The sequence below is a fragment of the Hibiscus syriacus genome, unplaced genomic scaffold (genome assembly GCF_006381635.1).
Source record: "Hibiscus syriacus cultivar Baekdansim isolate YM2019G1 unplaced genomic scaffold, ASM638163v2 tig00001349_pilon, whole genome shotgun sequence".
Lineage (NCBI taxonomy): Eukaryota > Viridiplantae > Streptophyta > Magnoliopsida > Malvales > Malvaceae > Hibiscus > Hibiscus syriacus.
Genome location: NW_024061867.1, coordinates 249,733 through 264,143, shown reverse-complemented (window position 1 = coordinate 264,143; position 14,411 = coordinate 249,733). Strand labels below are relative to the sequence as shown.

The following is a 14,411-nucleotide window of genomic DNA, read 5'->3' as shown; positions in this document are numbered from 1 at the left end:
AAAGAGAGGTTGCAAGAAGGATATCAAGTGTTGTTATGCCTAAACCCAATGCATTTAAAGATGAAGCAAAAAGAGTTTCTCCACTGCAGAAGCATGACTATGTCAACTATTGCCAAAATATTCTCAGTTTCTCACATAAAAAAGATTCCACAAACATATTGTGCATGTGATGACACATTTAAAGGTTGTTTTTATTGTTTACGGAATCGTTAAAGCAATATTGTAATTGATTTTGTTCTTAATAGGACTAATTAAACTGAATACGACATTTGTTATAGATTTGGACTATAAAAAAATAAACCATGAACATTACATTAAACAAGAAACTATTAATCATGACATTAAGAATACCAAACCGACGAGTTAGAAATATGAAACATCTGTCACACACCTTAAACAGTAAATAAAAGCATAGTAATACACCTTAAATAATAAATATAAGCATACACGCGCGTCCTAAAACAAACTTTTTTTAATGTTGTTATGATGCCCAATTACGTTTAAACCATGATTTTGGGTCTTCATCGTCTATCTCTGTGTTCCCGAACTCATTCAGTTTTATGTGTTCGATAGTCGAACTCGAAACACCATTATCAACACCATCAAACTCTAAAAACAAATCCATATGAGATACAGAAAGAGAATAGTATGTCTCAATCATTCTACAAAGGTCGACATTATTGCTTAGAAGAAACATCTTAAATGAAACAGGCAACCTACAATATAGCAAAGAGATTCTTCTTTTTCTCTTGAGTTTAACCTTTCGTTCTATTTTACGCTTCAACTCCTCAAGTGAAATTTGATTGTTGAAAGACATGCTTAAATTTTTGCAATAGAAAAAACATTTGCCTGAGTAGCCATCTTAGCTAAACAACTCAAGTTTTTTCCTGGATAGATTAAAATTAGCTTTCACCTCGCACATATATATAGCCCTTACAAAGCACGTACTATAAAACGAGCCTACCCAATTTACTGTATCCTTTGTTCTTTTTGTAAAAAACATTAAACATCATTCAAAAACATATTTTATATAAATACAAAATAACAAATATAGAAACATAACAAGATGGAAAAATCAAATAAGCGACAAAAACATAAAAAAATAATAAATACATAAAACGAAACATAACAACTTGATACAAAATGCATAAAAAACAAATAAGATTCAAATACATAATAAAGAAATAATTAAAAAACATTACAATTTTATTATATTTATCGATGTCTCATAGAATGTGTTCCGCAAGGTAATGGCCGTCTAGTTTGAGAAGGGTTTCTTCTTATCTGTTGTTGCTCCTTTTCACTCTACTCCTCCTCATCATCATTGTCATGATCCTCGTTGTCTTCATCGTCATCATCGGTCTCAACAATATTATCTCGATAAGTGGTGAATGTCGATATATCACCTCAATAGAATAAGGATCCTGAAGGTCTTTGACTGACTATCCCACCACTCCCTAAGAACTGCGAAAAATATGAAAAATTGGACATCGATGTATGTACTGCATACTAAGAGTGTAGTGTTTCTAGTGGAGGACCACCCGTAAGATAACTCGCGTAGAAATTGAATGTCAGATTCTCAAGCATAGACAAAAAATACCTTCCAAGGGGTGTTATAAAACTCTACGGCCTCTGTGTGTAACCATACGGTTATGGCAAATTAACTGACGGATTTGGAATCTCAACTGGTGGATATAGCATATTAATCGACAACGAGGGTATTTGAAACTAAGGCGATATCCCTATATAAGATAGAGGGCTAGGGATTTATATCAGTGTTGTTGTAGATTGATGTGAAGGTCTCGGTGGCATAGATACAGGCGGCCCAGAAGCAGATTCTCTTCATCCAGTAGTGGGGGGATGATGATGTTGTGATGTCAGACATCTTGGTCACCGACGATGAATTAACCCCCTTGTGTTTCCTCCGAAAGTAATAATGGCTTCCCGTTTACATTGAACCATTCCATATAGCCAAGTAAAACCATGCAACCAGTTTCTGATATATATTGTCAATGGGGCAAGCGTTGATGCCAGATCTCTCACATCACCAACCAGTCTTTGTGTTTCACCAACCAATTCACCTCTTTCTTTCCCTTCCTATCAACGTTATGCCGTTAACCATGTTTCTTGGTGCTTCAGGAATGTATTGTGTAAAACCAAATTGACAAAGCACGTGATCAATCGGATGTCACTCAACAACAACATAACAAATAAGGAGCAGAACCACCATCCATACATCCAATATCCCACTCAAGTTAGGTGGGATACAAATCCTCAATTCATCGTCCAAATATGGCAACTATTTGAACTAAAACAAAAATATATAGATTTCTTATCAAAATTAAAATGATATTCAAAATATATCAATGCAATTAAATCAAAAATGATAATAAAAAATGTACCTATCCACTAGCTTTATGGTTAATCAATAATCGAATATCTTCTAATTCTTGTGAGATATCACGATGATTTTCATTTTATTTGACTACCTAATTAATATAAATATATATATATGTCATTCTATAATAATAAAGAAATATTATTTAAAAATAAATTTAGTCTTGATACCTTGACAGTAATGGAAAGGCATATGGGTCATTCACGATCGGGCACAAAAAAGACATGCAATACCATGCCCACGATTGAAGAAGCATGAGACACCCGCCAATAGCAGTCTTACTATATTTTGTCAACCGACAAACTTCTCTAAATAAAAATACCGACAGCGCAGGCCCCTAGCTCAATGTGTCGGCTTCTTCAAAATCAATCAGATGTTGTAACCACATACAATGCACTCGATTCTGAGATTTTTCGAGCATCAATATCCCTCTAATAAGTTGTAGAATATATGCCTGACAAAATGCTTTTGCGTCGTCATCTTAACAATTTTTGAACAACTCTTTAAATTCACTTTTCAACCACTGTAATCTTATTCGACCACCGTTGAAACTGGGCGGCGCCTTCCCAAGATACTCCATGCATAGACCCCCCCCCAATCATCATCTGCCACACCACATATGGCAGTTCCATATACTGGTAACCTGAGTTGCATTGAAACATCTTTCAATGTAATTGTGCACTCCCCATATTGTAGATGGATCGTGTGTCTCTGACCTCCATCTTTCAATGAGTGCATAAATCAGGGCAGATTCAAGTTTACAACATCCTTCAACTTTTTCTAAGTAACTGAATCCAGTCATAGACAAATATGGCCAGGTCATCTTCTGATTGCAAATAAAAACTTCTAATATACGATCATTTTCCTAACAAATAAATTCTGAGCATTAAAATTTGAACTACTAATTTTATGTTCTTTAAATAAATTCTAACAATTTAAATCATCTATAATTAATTCCATAATATTCGTAAATTTAAGAAGAATATAGTTTCGTATTCTTATCGTATCCGCAAAATGACTCATAAAATGTTCAACACAACAACACGTCTTCCATTTTTTTACATGTAATTAAAAAATTAATTAAATTAGTTTATAATAAATACAAAATAAATAATAAAATAATATTTTTTTACTAAAAACTAAATAATTAGATACACTTATACATTGTTTATATATATATAATAGATTGAAAGAATATAGAATTTGGTTGTGATTTTTTGAGTTGAGAAAGTGGGTTTATATAAGGAGTGGGTTGGGGAGTTTGGCGGGAGAAATTGGGCGGGAATGTTCGGGAGGGGGATGGGAATGGCGGAAGGCGTGCCCTAGGGGTAGCGCTAGTTAGAAAATTAAGGGCAAGGCGCACCCAATGGGATGCACCTTCCAAAGCGCGTTCCCAGGCATGCGTCTTCTAGGGGATAGTCAATCCAAGCGGTTTTGCATATAAGATGCATTTCACTGGGTGCCCCTTACTATTTTCCCTAATAAGCGCGTTCCCTCAAACGCGTCTCCTCTCTAAGGTGTTAGATCGGGAAAATTTTTGGATTCGGTGACTGGTCGGTATTATTTTATTTTAAAGGTGATTTTTTGTGTCAAAAAGTCCTGACCCTAGTACCACCTATAAAAGGATCGAGCCATTTGGACACGGTGTAAAATGGGAGTTGGGTTTAGGGTGTAGGGGGCGGCGCTCGAAGGAGCTCTCCACGCCTCAATGCTGAAAAGTGATGGTGGCTCGATGGCTACGCCTGCTAGTTTATCAATTTCCTTGCCCTGCTGAGCACGCAGCAGGCTAAGGGTTTGCATGAGCTAGGAGACGTGGCTTGCCTTCATTCTTTAGGTATTGGGGTGAATGGAGCTCTCTTGGGCTCTAAACTTCAACACCCCTTTCTTTAATTTTCAACCAAAATTTTATTCAATATATGATGTTTAGTTTTCAAAACAAGAGCGTTGAAATTTCTACAATCTCCATCTTAATGAAATCAAGAAAACTCCATGACCGATATTGATGCATCTAATAAGGTGCGACTAAATTTGTGGTTCATAGGTACACTTTCTATTCAGATTCCATTAATATTGCTTTGACCCTCTTCTTTTTTTCTGGTTCAAAATATGAACCCACATTTGAGTGTGTACGTATCAGCTGGCTCATGGATACCTCTGGTTTTTTGGACAAACTTGAGACGGTGCTGATTTGTCCACCTGTACTGTGTGTAGATTCTTTTGATTGTTGAATGTAACCGGAAATCATGATAGATTGAGAGATATGAAAATATGATTTTTTTTCTATCATCAAGGGTTGGTTTAAGTAGTAAATATTTTGATATCGCTTAAGTAATGTCTCAAGTTCAAGCTCTTGTGTGTGTATAAAATCTTGCTGGGAGACTCCCTCTTTAGTTTTTTTTTCTAAATTATAAAGAAATAAAAAAGTATTAAAAATCAAGATATTTTTTGAAATAATGTGATTTTTATAATTTTTATTTTTAAAATGAAAATGAAATTGATTCCCATTAAATCGTACACTATTTACCAAAAAAATATTGAGCAGTAATCATTGTCAAATAAGGGTTTTAGGGAAAGTGTTAAACGCATGAACCAGATGTGGTTCGTTAGAGTTAGTTTATTTTTTAAAAATATAATAAAATATTTTTAATTTTTAAAAGTTTTTTTTAATTATTTAATTTAAAATTTAAATATTTAAAAGGGTAGATTTTTCATTTAATACGTAAACTATCAGTTTTGATCTATTTTAATATCTAAATTTTCAATTTTTTAAAAGTACACCTAAAGTTTATTTTTTATTTCATTTTAGTACTTCCGTTCAAAATTTAACGTTGAGTTTTGAAAAAATCGGAAGTTTAGGTATTAAAATATACCAAAACTTATAGCTTATGTATTAAATAGTTAAGTTTTTAACAATTACTAAAATAAAATAAAAAATAAACGTCATTTATAATTTTGAAAAAAATAAAAATTTAAATATTAAAATAAATTAAAACTGATAATTCAAATATTAAATACGTGATTTACCCTATTTAAAATTAGGATTAAAAAGTATTTTTAAATAAATAAAATTACCAATAATAAATAAAGTGTTTCTATAAACTCCTTTTCAGATACCATTTAAAAAAAAATGGATGACTTTAATAAACAAACGTATAGAGCCCAAAACTATTTGCAGAACTGAATTGTTTTCTTAAAGGTAATTACCCTGTATTAATCAAACCAAAATTTCATGTGACATGATAAGAAACCATATTAAATCAGTTTGATAAAAAATCCGGGGTCGGGTCGGGTCGGGTTCGGGTTTAGGGTGAAAAAAATCTGACTCGACTCGACCCGGAAAAAATATATAATTTTATCTTATATATTTATGAATAATTATAATAATACCCCTCTATATATTTTTTTTCAATTTAATAATTGTTTTTATTGAATAAAAAAATTCGGGTCTGGTCGGGTCAAGTCGGATTTTTTAAACTATCTATCGAGTAAGGTCGGGTGAAAAACTAATTTTATCGAATCAGGTCGTGTCATGGGTGGAGATCCCCTTCTTCTCGGGGCAGGTCGGGTGAACTAAAAACCTGACCCAATCCGACTCATGCCCATCCGTAATTTTATCATCGTTTAATGGGTTGGTGTTTAAGGCTGACGACTTATGCGTCAATTCTTCTCAAAAATGTCTAAATAATGTATGATGGGTTAGTCGAAAATTTAACCACGTGACAAAAGCATTACGTAGAAATAATCTTTTTTATTAAAATAAAATAAAGAAAAGGATGCAAATGAAACATTAAAATTAAAATATTAAAATCAAATTAATATATTTATACATGGATAACAGTATTAGTAAAATTATATAAAAATAAAGCTCGTAAATTTGATAAAGTTTATAAATATTTTATTTTATTAATATAAGTTTAGTGATTGGATTGGGGTGAAAATAGCAGAAAGCCAAACAAATGAAATGAAAAAAAAAAAAAACAGCTCAAACAAATTCTTACTAGAAAAAGGCTGCAAATGAAAAGCTTTCTTCAGTTTTATTTACAATTTTTGTGCTTTAAAGGCTAAACAAATTCTTAATTTCTAGGGTTTCCTTTGTTTTGCTATCTCAATTCATCTGCTTCTTGGTTTAGGTGGGGATCGGAATCAATGAGAGATCAATTGAATTCGGATCTTTTCGACCCGAGAATTGAGATGGTCTCGGAGTTTTCTCGTGGGGCCTCTAGCTCCGATGGCGATTTCGGTTTCGCTTTCAACGATAGTAATTTCTCCGACCGGCTTCTTCGGATTGAGATTATGGGTGGACCCCCTCAGTGCCGCCCTGATGGAGAGGGTTGCACCAGCATCGCCAATTGGGCTCGCGACCGCAAAAGGCGTCGAGAGGATATCAAGATGGAAACCGGTGCGGTTATGTTCCTCTCTTTCTCATTTCTTTCTACAAGTATCTCATTGCTTCTGGTTGGCTAGCTTAAAAAATCAGAGAAACTAGAGATTTGAAACATACTAATTTAATTTGTGAAAGCGATTCTTTGTGGACTTAGGTTGGTAAAGATGAAATTTATCAATTGGAAATTTTGTAAAGAAAAGGTGGTGCTAAATTGCTATGATCCTAAATTTGACTCACATTCTGTGTAATCTTGTGCTGTCTTGGAATCTTTGTGACTATATTTTCGTAGGAATGTTGCCCACTTCGTATTATAGTTTTTTATTTTCTTTTCCAGTTTTGGATCTTAGTTTATTCCCTGAGGATCAGGTTTTAAATGACAACCAGCCTGATATGGATGACGGTGGCTGTGAGAATCAAGATGAGGAGCCAATGGCAATGGTTGAAGAAACGCAATCAGGTTTTGTTGTTGTCAAGACTTTAGATAAGACAACATACAATTTGGTTCATTTACTACTGCCGTGGTATTCATTCTGATCTTGCTTTGAACTTTTGTAGGTGATGAGGATGCAAATAGCAATGAATCAAACTGGAGCATGGATTGTTCTACAGTTCTGAGAGTTAAAACATTGCATATCAGTTCTCCCATTTTAGCAGCAAAAAGTCCATTCTTTTACAAGGTAAGAGATTTTTTTTCCTCAAAAGTTTTTCAATAGAAAATAGAAAGAGAGTTCCTTGTATTAAGAATGCAAATGAGTTTGCAAGAATATTTCTCACCCCCTTCTTTGTTGATAATTACTGTTCTTTTACTTGTTTATTGATAAATTGTAGCTTTTCTCTAATGGGATGAGGGAGTCAGAGCAGCGACATGTAACCTTAAGAATCAATGCCTCTGGTATGCATACTCTTCAGTTTTTGGTTATTGGTTATTTTTCTTATTCAAACAAGTTTGAGCAGGCTATGTTAAATGAAAACTTTTAAATTATCATGTACAGAGGAAGCTCCTCTCATGGAGCTGTTAAATTTTATGTATAGCACCAACCTATCAGTCACCACAGCTCCCGAATTGCTTGATGTGCTGATGGCTGCTGACAAATTTGAGGTTGCCTCTTGTATGAGATACTGCAGCAGGCTATTGCGCAATTTACCTATGGCACCAGAGTCTGCTTTGCTTTACTTGGATCTTCCATCAAGTGTATTAATGGCTGATGCTGTGCAACCGTTGACCGATGCTGCAAAGCAGTATCTCGCTGGCCGTTACAAAGACATTACCAAGTAAGCTCCTGCTCTCCAATCCGGGCCTTTTTCCCTTCTTCTGATGAATTGAAATTGATAGTTTTATTAGTATTGTGATGCGATTACATACCTTATCTAGTTTGAACTGCGTGTAAGACTACATTATCCAGTCTTTAACATGCATTGTCGTAGCAGTATTCTTTTGAGCTCCTCGGAACTAAACGTTCTGAAATTTGGCATTATTAACATGGATGTCTGGCTTTAATGTTCTTTTTCAAAAAGAAAAAAATTTGAAGGTTTAATGCTATATTCTTAGGAAAACTTAAGGAAAGTTGAAAGGTAATATGTTAATGAAAACAGAACAATCCAAGCAGTGTAAATTTAGTTCTCCTTTCCCTTTCTCTCTCTCTCTTATTCATTAGGCCATATTCAAAGTAGAAATCATGCATATTTAAATGCTTATTTATTCTTTTGGAGCACATTTTACCAGGTTCCAAGAAGAAGTGATGGCATTGCCACTAGCTGGGATTGAAGCAATATTGTCCAGTGATGATCTGCAAATAGCATCTGAAGATGCTGTGTATGACTTCGTGTTGAAGTGGGCTAGGGCTCAGTACCCAAAATGGGAAGATCGTAGAGAAGTTTTTGGTTCCCGCCTTGCACGCTTCATTCGCTTCCCTTATATGACATGCAGGAAACTTAAGAAGGTGTTAACAAGTAATGATTTTGATCATGAGGTTTCATCGAAGCTTGTGCTCGAGGCCCTCTTTTTCAAGGCCGAAGCCCCACACAGACAACGAAGCTTGGCCGCAGAGGAGTCTACCAGCTTGAACCGTCGCTTTATCGAGCGATCTTACAAGTATCGACCTGTTAAGGTGGTGGAATTTGAACTCCCCCGTCAACAATGTGTCGTGTGCCTGGACTTAAAGAGGGAAGAGTGTGCAAATTTATTCCCATCTGGACGGGTTTATTCTCAGGCATTCCACCTGGGTGGACAAGGTTTCTTCCTGTCAGCCCATTGCAACATGGACCAGCAGAGCTCTTTCCATTGCTTTGGGTTGTTTTTAGGGATGCAGGAAAAGGGTTCTGTTAGTTTTGCGGTGGACTATGAATTTGCTGCGAGGTCAAAGCCAACAGAGGAGTTTGTTAGCAAATACAAAGGCAACTACACATTCACGGGCGGCAAGGCAGTTGGGTATCGAAATTTATTTGCTATACCTTGGACTTCTTTCATGGCTGAAGACAGTCTTTACTTCATAAATGGTATTCTCCATCTTAGGGCTGAGTTAACCATCAGGCACTAACCAACTCCTGCTTGTTCGTTCGAGTTTCTGCACAGTAACCCCCTATGTTGTTTTTGTTTCTCTGCTCAGATAGTGAGTGAAAGAGAGAATGTAAAAGTAAATGGATAGACTTTTCCCCCATGTTGACGAGTTTGTGTGGATTAACGTTTACGTTAATTTAGATTTCTATATGAAAGTACTTATTTTGAGATAATTCTAATTGTGTTGGAAGCCGATGGTTTAATGGTAAAGATGTTCTACATTTTCTCTCTTTTTTTTTATTTTTTATTTTTTTGAAATAAATGCTAGTCAATCTCCTATTGAAAAGATATAGAGACTGCTAGTCAATTTTGTCGTAGCAAGCAAGCATTGGAGATCCGAAAGTCTGATAGGAAGCAGTCCATCGGCATCCGTATTGGAAGTGGGTAACTGATGAGGAGAGACACCCCTCGCCAAATAAAATCCACATCTCTATGTTGTAGACGGCTCGAATTTGGATCTTATTTCGATAAAAATTATTTTATTTCTGAATCCTTTTGATTTAATTGTTGTTGACAATAATCGAAGTGAAAGCTTCTTTTTAGTATGGTGACTAAAAAAATTCAGTGATGTTTATTTTTTTTAAATCAGCAGAAGTAGCAAACAAAGCTAATCAAGAATTCCGAAGAACAAAGGGAAAGGAGGAAGCAATGAAGCTGAAGACAAAAATGAGACTTAATCTACAACACAAACGGCCAAGAGTATGTTCTGGTCGTCCTCAAGCTGAGCAATGACCAATGTGAAGCGATGAGGATCAAGCGGCTCTGCCACATCCCCAGCAAGTTGTACAAAAGGGCCGGATCAATGCCAGCGACATTATCCTTGTGGGACTATCAAGATGATAAAACAGATATTATCTTGAAATGCATTCTCAACGAGTCTCAGTGTCTTTCAGCCGACGGCCGAATCCCCAAGGAAGTCAAGTTGTATGAAGGGATTAACGGGGAAGATGCCGGTGATACTGCCAATGACTATTGAGTTTGAGGACTATATAGATAGGCTCTAAAGCCAATGGCAGATCTAGAAATTAAAAAATAAGGGTTCAAAATTTTAATACCCTATTCTAAAAAAAAATTGAGTATGTAAATTTCCTTTTTTTTTTTCTATTTACATTAACAAATTATACTAAATTTAGCATTTTTTTAGAATAATGAGTGTGTAATGGCTCCATGGAGCCATGTACATCCGCCCGTCTAAAGTTGTTCATGTTAATGTTAGTGTTTGGTCACAAAGTAGTACCTTATTGAAAGAGTATCAATCCATGAGCAGGACCAAATGAAAAGGTGACAAGGATTCATACAAGGCAATCCTACAATTACAGGATATAGATATCTCTTTTACAGGTTACAAAAAAGGACCAAAAAGATAATACTACCGAATAAATGAACATGCCGTTGCTGTGCATCTATTCAATTCCAGCAATCTTGCTCTTCAGTGCTTCAATATCCGTGGCTAGTTCTTTCCTGCTTGACTGAGGAAATAAGCATATGGTGTTAGCACTTGATGTTTAATGTGAATATACATACCATCATTCTTATTCTAAATAGCCTCAAAATCTTAAGATTTCACTTCTAAATGAAGCTATTTTCAAACATGTCTTCGTGCGCTTGTAACTTCTTTCTTAGAATGTCGATTTAACACGTTGAAGCATATGAATGATGATTGATGCAAGATGGCTCACCCAGAAAGAACAAGATTATCAAGAATTAAGATTCATGAGACCATGTAGTTTAAGTGAATCTCTTACCTTGAAGAGAAGGTATCTGTAGATAAACCATCCTGTGTATCCAAGTCCTATCAACTCCATCATCTTTGGAAGCTAGTTAGCACAGAAAATTGCCTCAGATTGGATGAGCTATTTAATCGAAAGAGATAATACATTGTAGCAAATTCATTTTCTGAGGATAGTCGCCCGTCTTAAGAGTGCTGAATTGTAGTGTTAAGAGTTCACTTACCAAAGGGACCGAGTTAACGGCACCAACGAGAATGGATGATAGCCAAACAGCAACTATAGCCCCACCACCATAAAGAAGAACCGTGGACTTGTTCTCAACTTTATCCCACTAGTAAACATGGGAAGAAAGCCTAGTCAGTTCAGCACTAAGCAGCTTTTAAAGCAAGATTTTAGAATTCGAATTAGAGCTAAGAGATGCAACCCTTTCACCTTTTAAAGGGTGCTGCATGAACCAGTAGGATGAAACACTTGATCGAGAATTCGATTATTTAGACCGGTGTCGACCATAGTTAGGTAATAAAGCCATTTTCTCACCTTTTCCTTCAATTCAGTGAAAAGCTCCCCAGCATCAACAGAGGTCTCCTCTGAGGCTTTTGTCTGAAGCAGAGAAAACCTCTTGGATTCTGTTTTGGGAACCCAAAAGTAGAGAAGGATTTAAATAATAAGCAAAGGCATACATATTATATCACATAGATTTTAAGAAATACACTTAAATCTCAGCATATGGAAGAAGAAAGAAATACTCTAAATACCAAAACAAAACAGTTTGCAATGCTATTTTTGCTGAATGCATAGGAATAAAGAACTATTAAACCATTTTTCTAAAGTTCTCCCAGGGTTCTTAGTTGTGTTACATTGACATAACGTATATTACTGCGGTCATCGCGGGTATCCCGCTTGCGACCTTTACTTAAATCCATGGTTCTCCCTATAAGCAATTTCTGAAGAAAGGAAAAAAGATTGTGTGAGACTTGGAACTCACAATCTATCCCAATGTTTGATTTATTCCATATATTGAAAACTCAACTCCAGTTTCCAGGCTACAATATGTGAAAACAACTATTTTTTTTTAATTAAAAAAAAGTTTAATTTTTTCAAATATGGCAAGAAGAGGATAATGAAATGAATTAAGTACTGAACTGATTATACATTATGCACGTGAGGTGAGTGCTGAAAGGGAATCGAAAGAGCAAATTACCTGGAACTAACTTAACGGAAGAGGAAAAGGAAGCGGTGGAAACACGAGGGAGGAGAGGCGGCAAGGCACTGCAGCGGGTAGTTCTAGCGGCGGTCGGAAAACGTGGAGCCAAAACGGCGGTGGCCACCATGGAAGATGACGCTGATGCAGCTGCCGCCATTTTCAAATATTAATTTGCGTTGTTTTGGATATACGTGTGGCGCTTGCAACGCTAATGAATCCTATCCTTGAACAAAGAAAGGAGTTGATGTACAAGCGAAAGTGAAGAAGATGAAGGACGCGTGGACAAGATTAGGATTATGATTGGTTGGTTCCCTATCTGCAAATCCACGTTTTAGGTCTCTCTTCACTCATTTCCATTTCTCTTTCTTCATTTTCATATATTAAAAAAATAGAGATAATGTTGAGTTCTCAATCAAATTAAATTAACTGAGCTTTTAAAATATTTAAGCGTTAATTAAATTACGCTATTTTATCAAGAATAATCAATCGAATTATTATATAGAAAAAGAAAAATAATCTAAAGTCAAAGTGAAAATTGATCCCAAATGGTTTAATAACTCCAAACCCTAATGCCCCCACATGGTTCACAATTTCAAGCCCTATTATCCTTCCAACAATGCCACCCCTTCTCTATTAAGTGAACCAATAAATATTTAGAAATATCATTTATTTTAAGTTTTTTAATACTGATCAAATCTACTTTATTTTATTTATAAATTAAAAAAATGAATTTTTAAATAAGGGTTTAATGCAATTTGAAGTGTAATATAATCATGGGACTAGGGAGTAGTCTACTCTACTCTTGTTGTTGTAGAATTTGAGTATAATTTAAGGAGCCTGCAATCAAATAAAGCCTTTCTTTGTTACTTATTTTTGTTCCATAGTCTTTGTAGTTATTTTAAGGTTTGACGCAATGTTTTGAAAACCAGACCGGATCGGTCGGTTTAATCGAGAATCGTTGTCTAGTCCGGTTTAATATAGATTGGTTGAACCGCTATTAGTGAACCGGTCGGAACCGCTGAACCGTTCAAATCGGACCGGCTAAAAATCGGGAAAAACCGGAAAAACCGTCAATTTTGTTTTTTTTTTAAATTAAACCAAACGACGTCGTTTGTTAAACGAGCCAAGTCGAACTCGAGTATTGCTAAGCTCGACTCGAACTTGAAAACTTTAAAAGTAAGTTCAACTCTACTTAAACTCACAAGCTAAAAATTATCAAGTTCAACTCGAACTCGAAATATAATATTGAAACTTGAACTCGAAAAGGTTTGAACTCAAAAAAAATTTAGAAGCTCGATTGAAGCCTAAAATTTGAGCTTGATTGAAGTGAACACTCAATGCTAACCAAAAGGCTCTATGATTTTGAATGTCAAATTACCTTTATTATTTATAGAAGTTAGTTGGGATGATCTTTTATGTTTCTTAGCCATGTGGGATTGTTTTAAAAAAAAATTAAACCAAACAATATCATTTTGTTATGATTTTTTTAGTTCCAAATTTATTTTTTAATTATAGTTATATAATTATATTTATTATTTAATATGTTTTACCTTAAATATTATGTTGTAGTTAATTTGAATCATTTTGTTTCACTTGATTTTATGGTTTTTAACTTATATATGTTATAACTTGCTTTGAATATGAATTGTGATATAAAAAATTATTTTTTATTAAATATTTTTTTTATTTAATTTTTTAAATAATTATATCGTCGTCCGGTTCTTCCGATCGATCGGACCGGTTGAACTAGTGAACCGGTAGCATGGTCGGTTCGCTAACCGGTCCGGTTCTGAAAACCATGGTTTGACGATATGAAAAAAAGTTTAAATATTTAGGGTAATTTACACTTAAGGTCACTTGATTACGGGTTTGATAATAAATATGTTGATTTTCTTTTAAAAATTATAAACAGGTCACTTAATTGAAATATTATTATAAACAAGTCACTCTTTGGTTAAAATTGAAACAAATGCTTGATGTGACCTGATATAATAATACCTTTAGTCTCAAAACTTATATATTATTTTAATTTTTTATCATAATTTGAAATAATTTAATAAATTTAACCTTTTTATATAAATTTTTTATTGATTTAACCTCTTTTTGTGATATTATCTAAGCAAGCAAATCTATTGGAT

The 14,411-nt window shown here is 34.7% G+C and overlaps 2 protein-coding genes across 3 annotated transcripts; one reads left to right on the top strand and one right to left on the bottom strand.

Moving 5' to 3' along the window:
* Positions 1–6,346: 6,346 nt before the first annotated feature.
* Positions 6,347–9,470, top strand: LOC120125718 (BTB/POZ domain-containing protein POB1-like). Of its 2 annotated transcripts, none has more exons than XM_039144087.1 (7): positions 6,347–6,366; positions 6,529–6,797; positions 7,117–7,239; positions 7,338–7,459; positions 7,611–7,674; positions 7,775–8,054; positions 8,506–9,469. In XM_039144087.1, exons 2-7 carry the CDS (start codon positions 6,545–6,547, stop codon positions 9,317–9,319), a joined length of 1,656 nt encoding a protein of 551 aa, XP_039000018.1. In that variant the 5' UTR covers positions 6,347–6,366; positions 6,529–6,544; the 3' UTR covers positions 9,320–9,469. The 2 variants fall into 2 exon arrangements, with proteins under 2 accessions (XP_039000018.1, XP_039000013.1); XM_039144082.1 differs by lacking the exon at positions 6,347–6,366 and adding an exon at positions 6,398–6,447 and having other exon boundaries at positions 8,506–9,470.
* Positions 9,471–10,613: 1,143 nt separating this feature from the next.
* Positions 10,614–12,509, bottom strand: LOC120125742 (protein CURVATURE THYLAKOID 1A, chloroplastic-like). Its single transcript, XM_039144102.1, has 5 exons — positions 12,271–12,509; positions 11,607–11,695; positions 11,293–11,400; positions 11,085–11,156; positions 10,614–10,808 (listed from the first exon to the last, which is right to left on the bottom strand). The coding sequence occupies exons 1-5, from the start codon at positions 12,428–12,430 to the stop codon at positions 10,743–10,745; spliced, it is 495 nt and encodes a 164-aa protein (XP_039000033.1). The 5' UTR covers positions 12,431–12,509; the 3' UTR covers positions 10,614–10,742.
* Between the last annotated feature and the right edge of the window lie 1,902 nt (positions 12,510–14,411).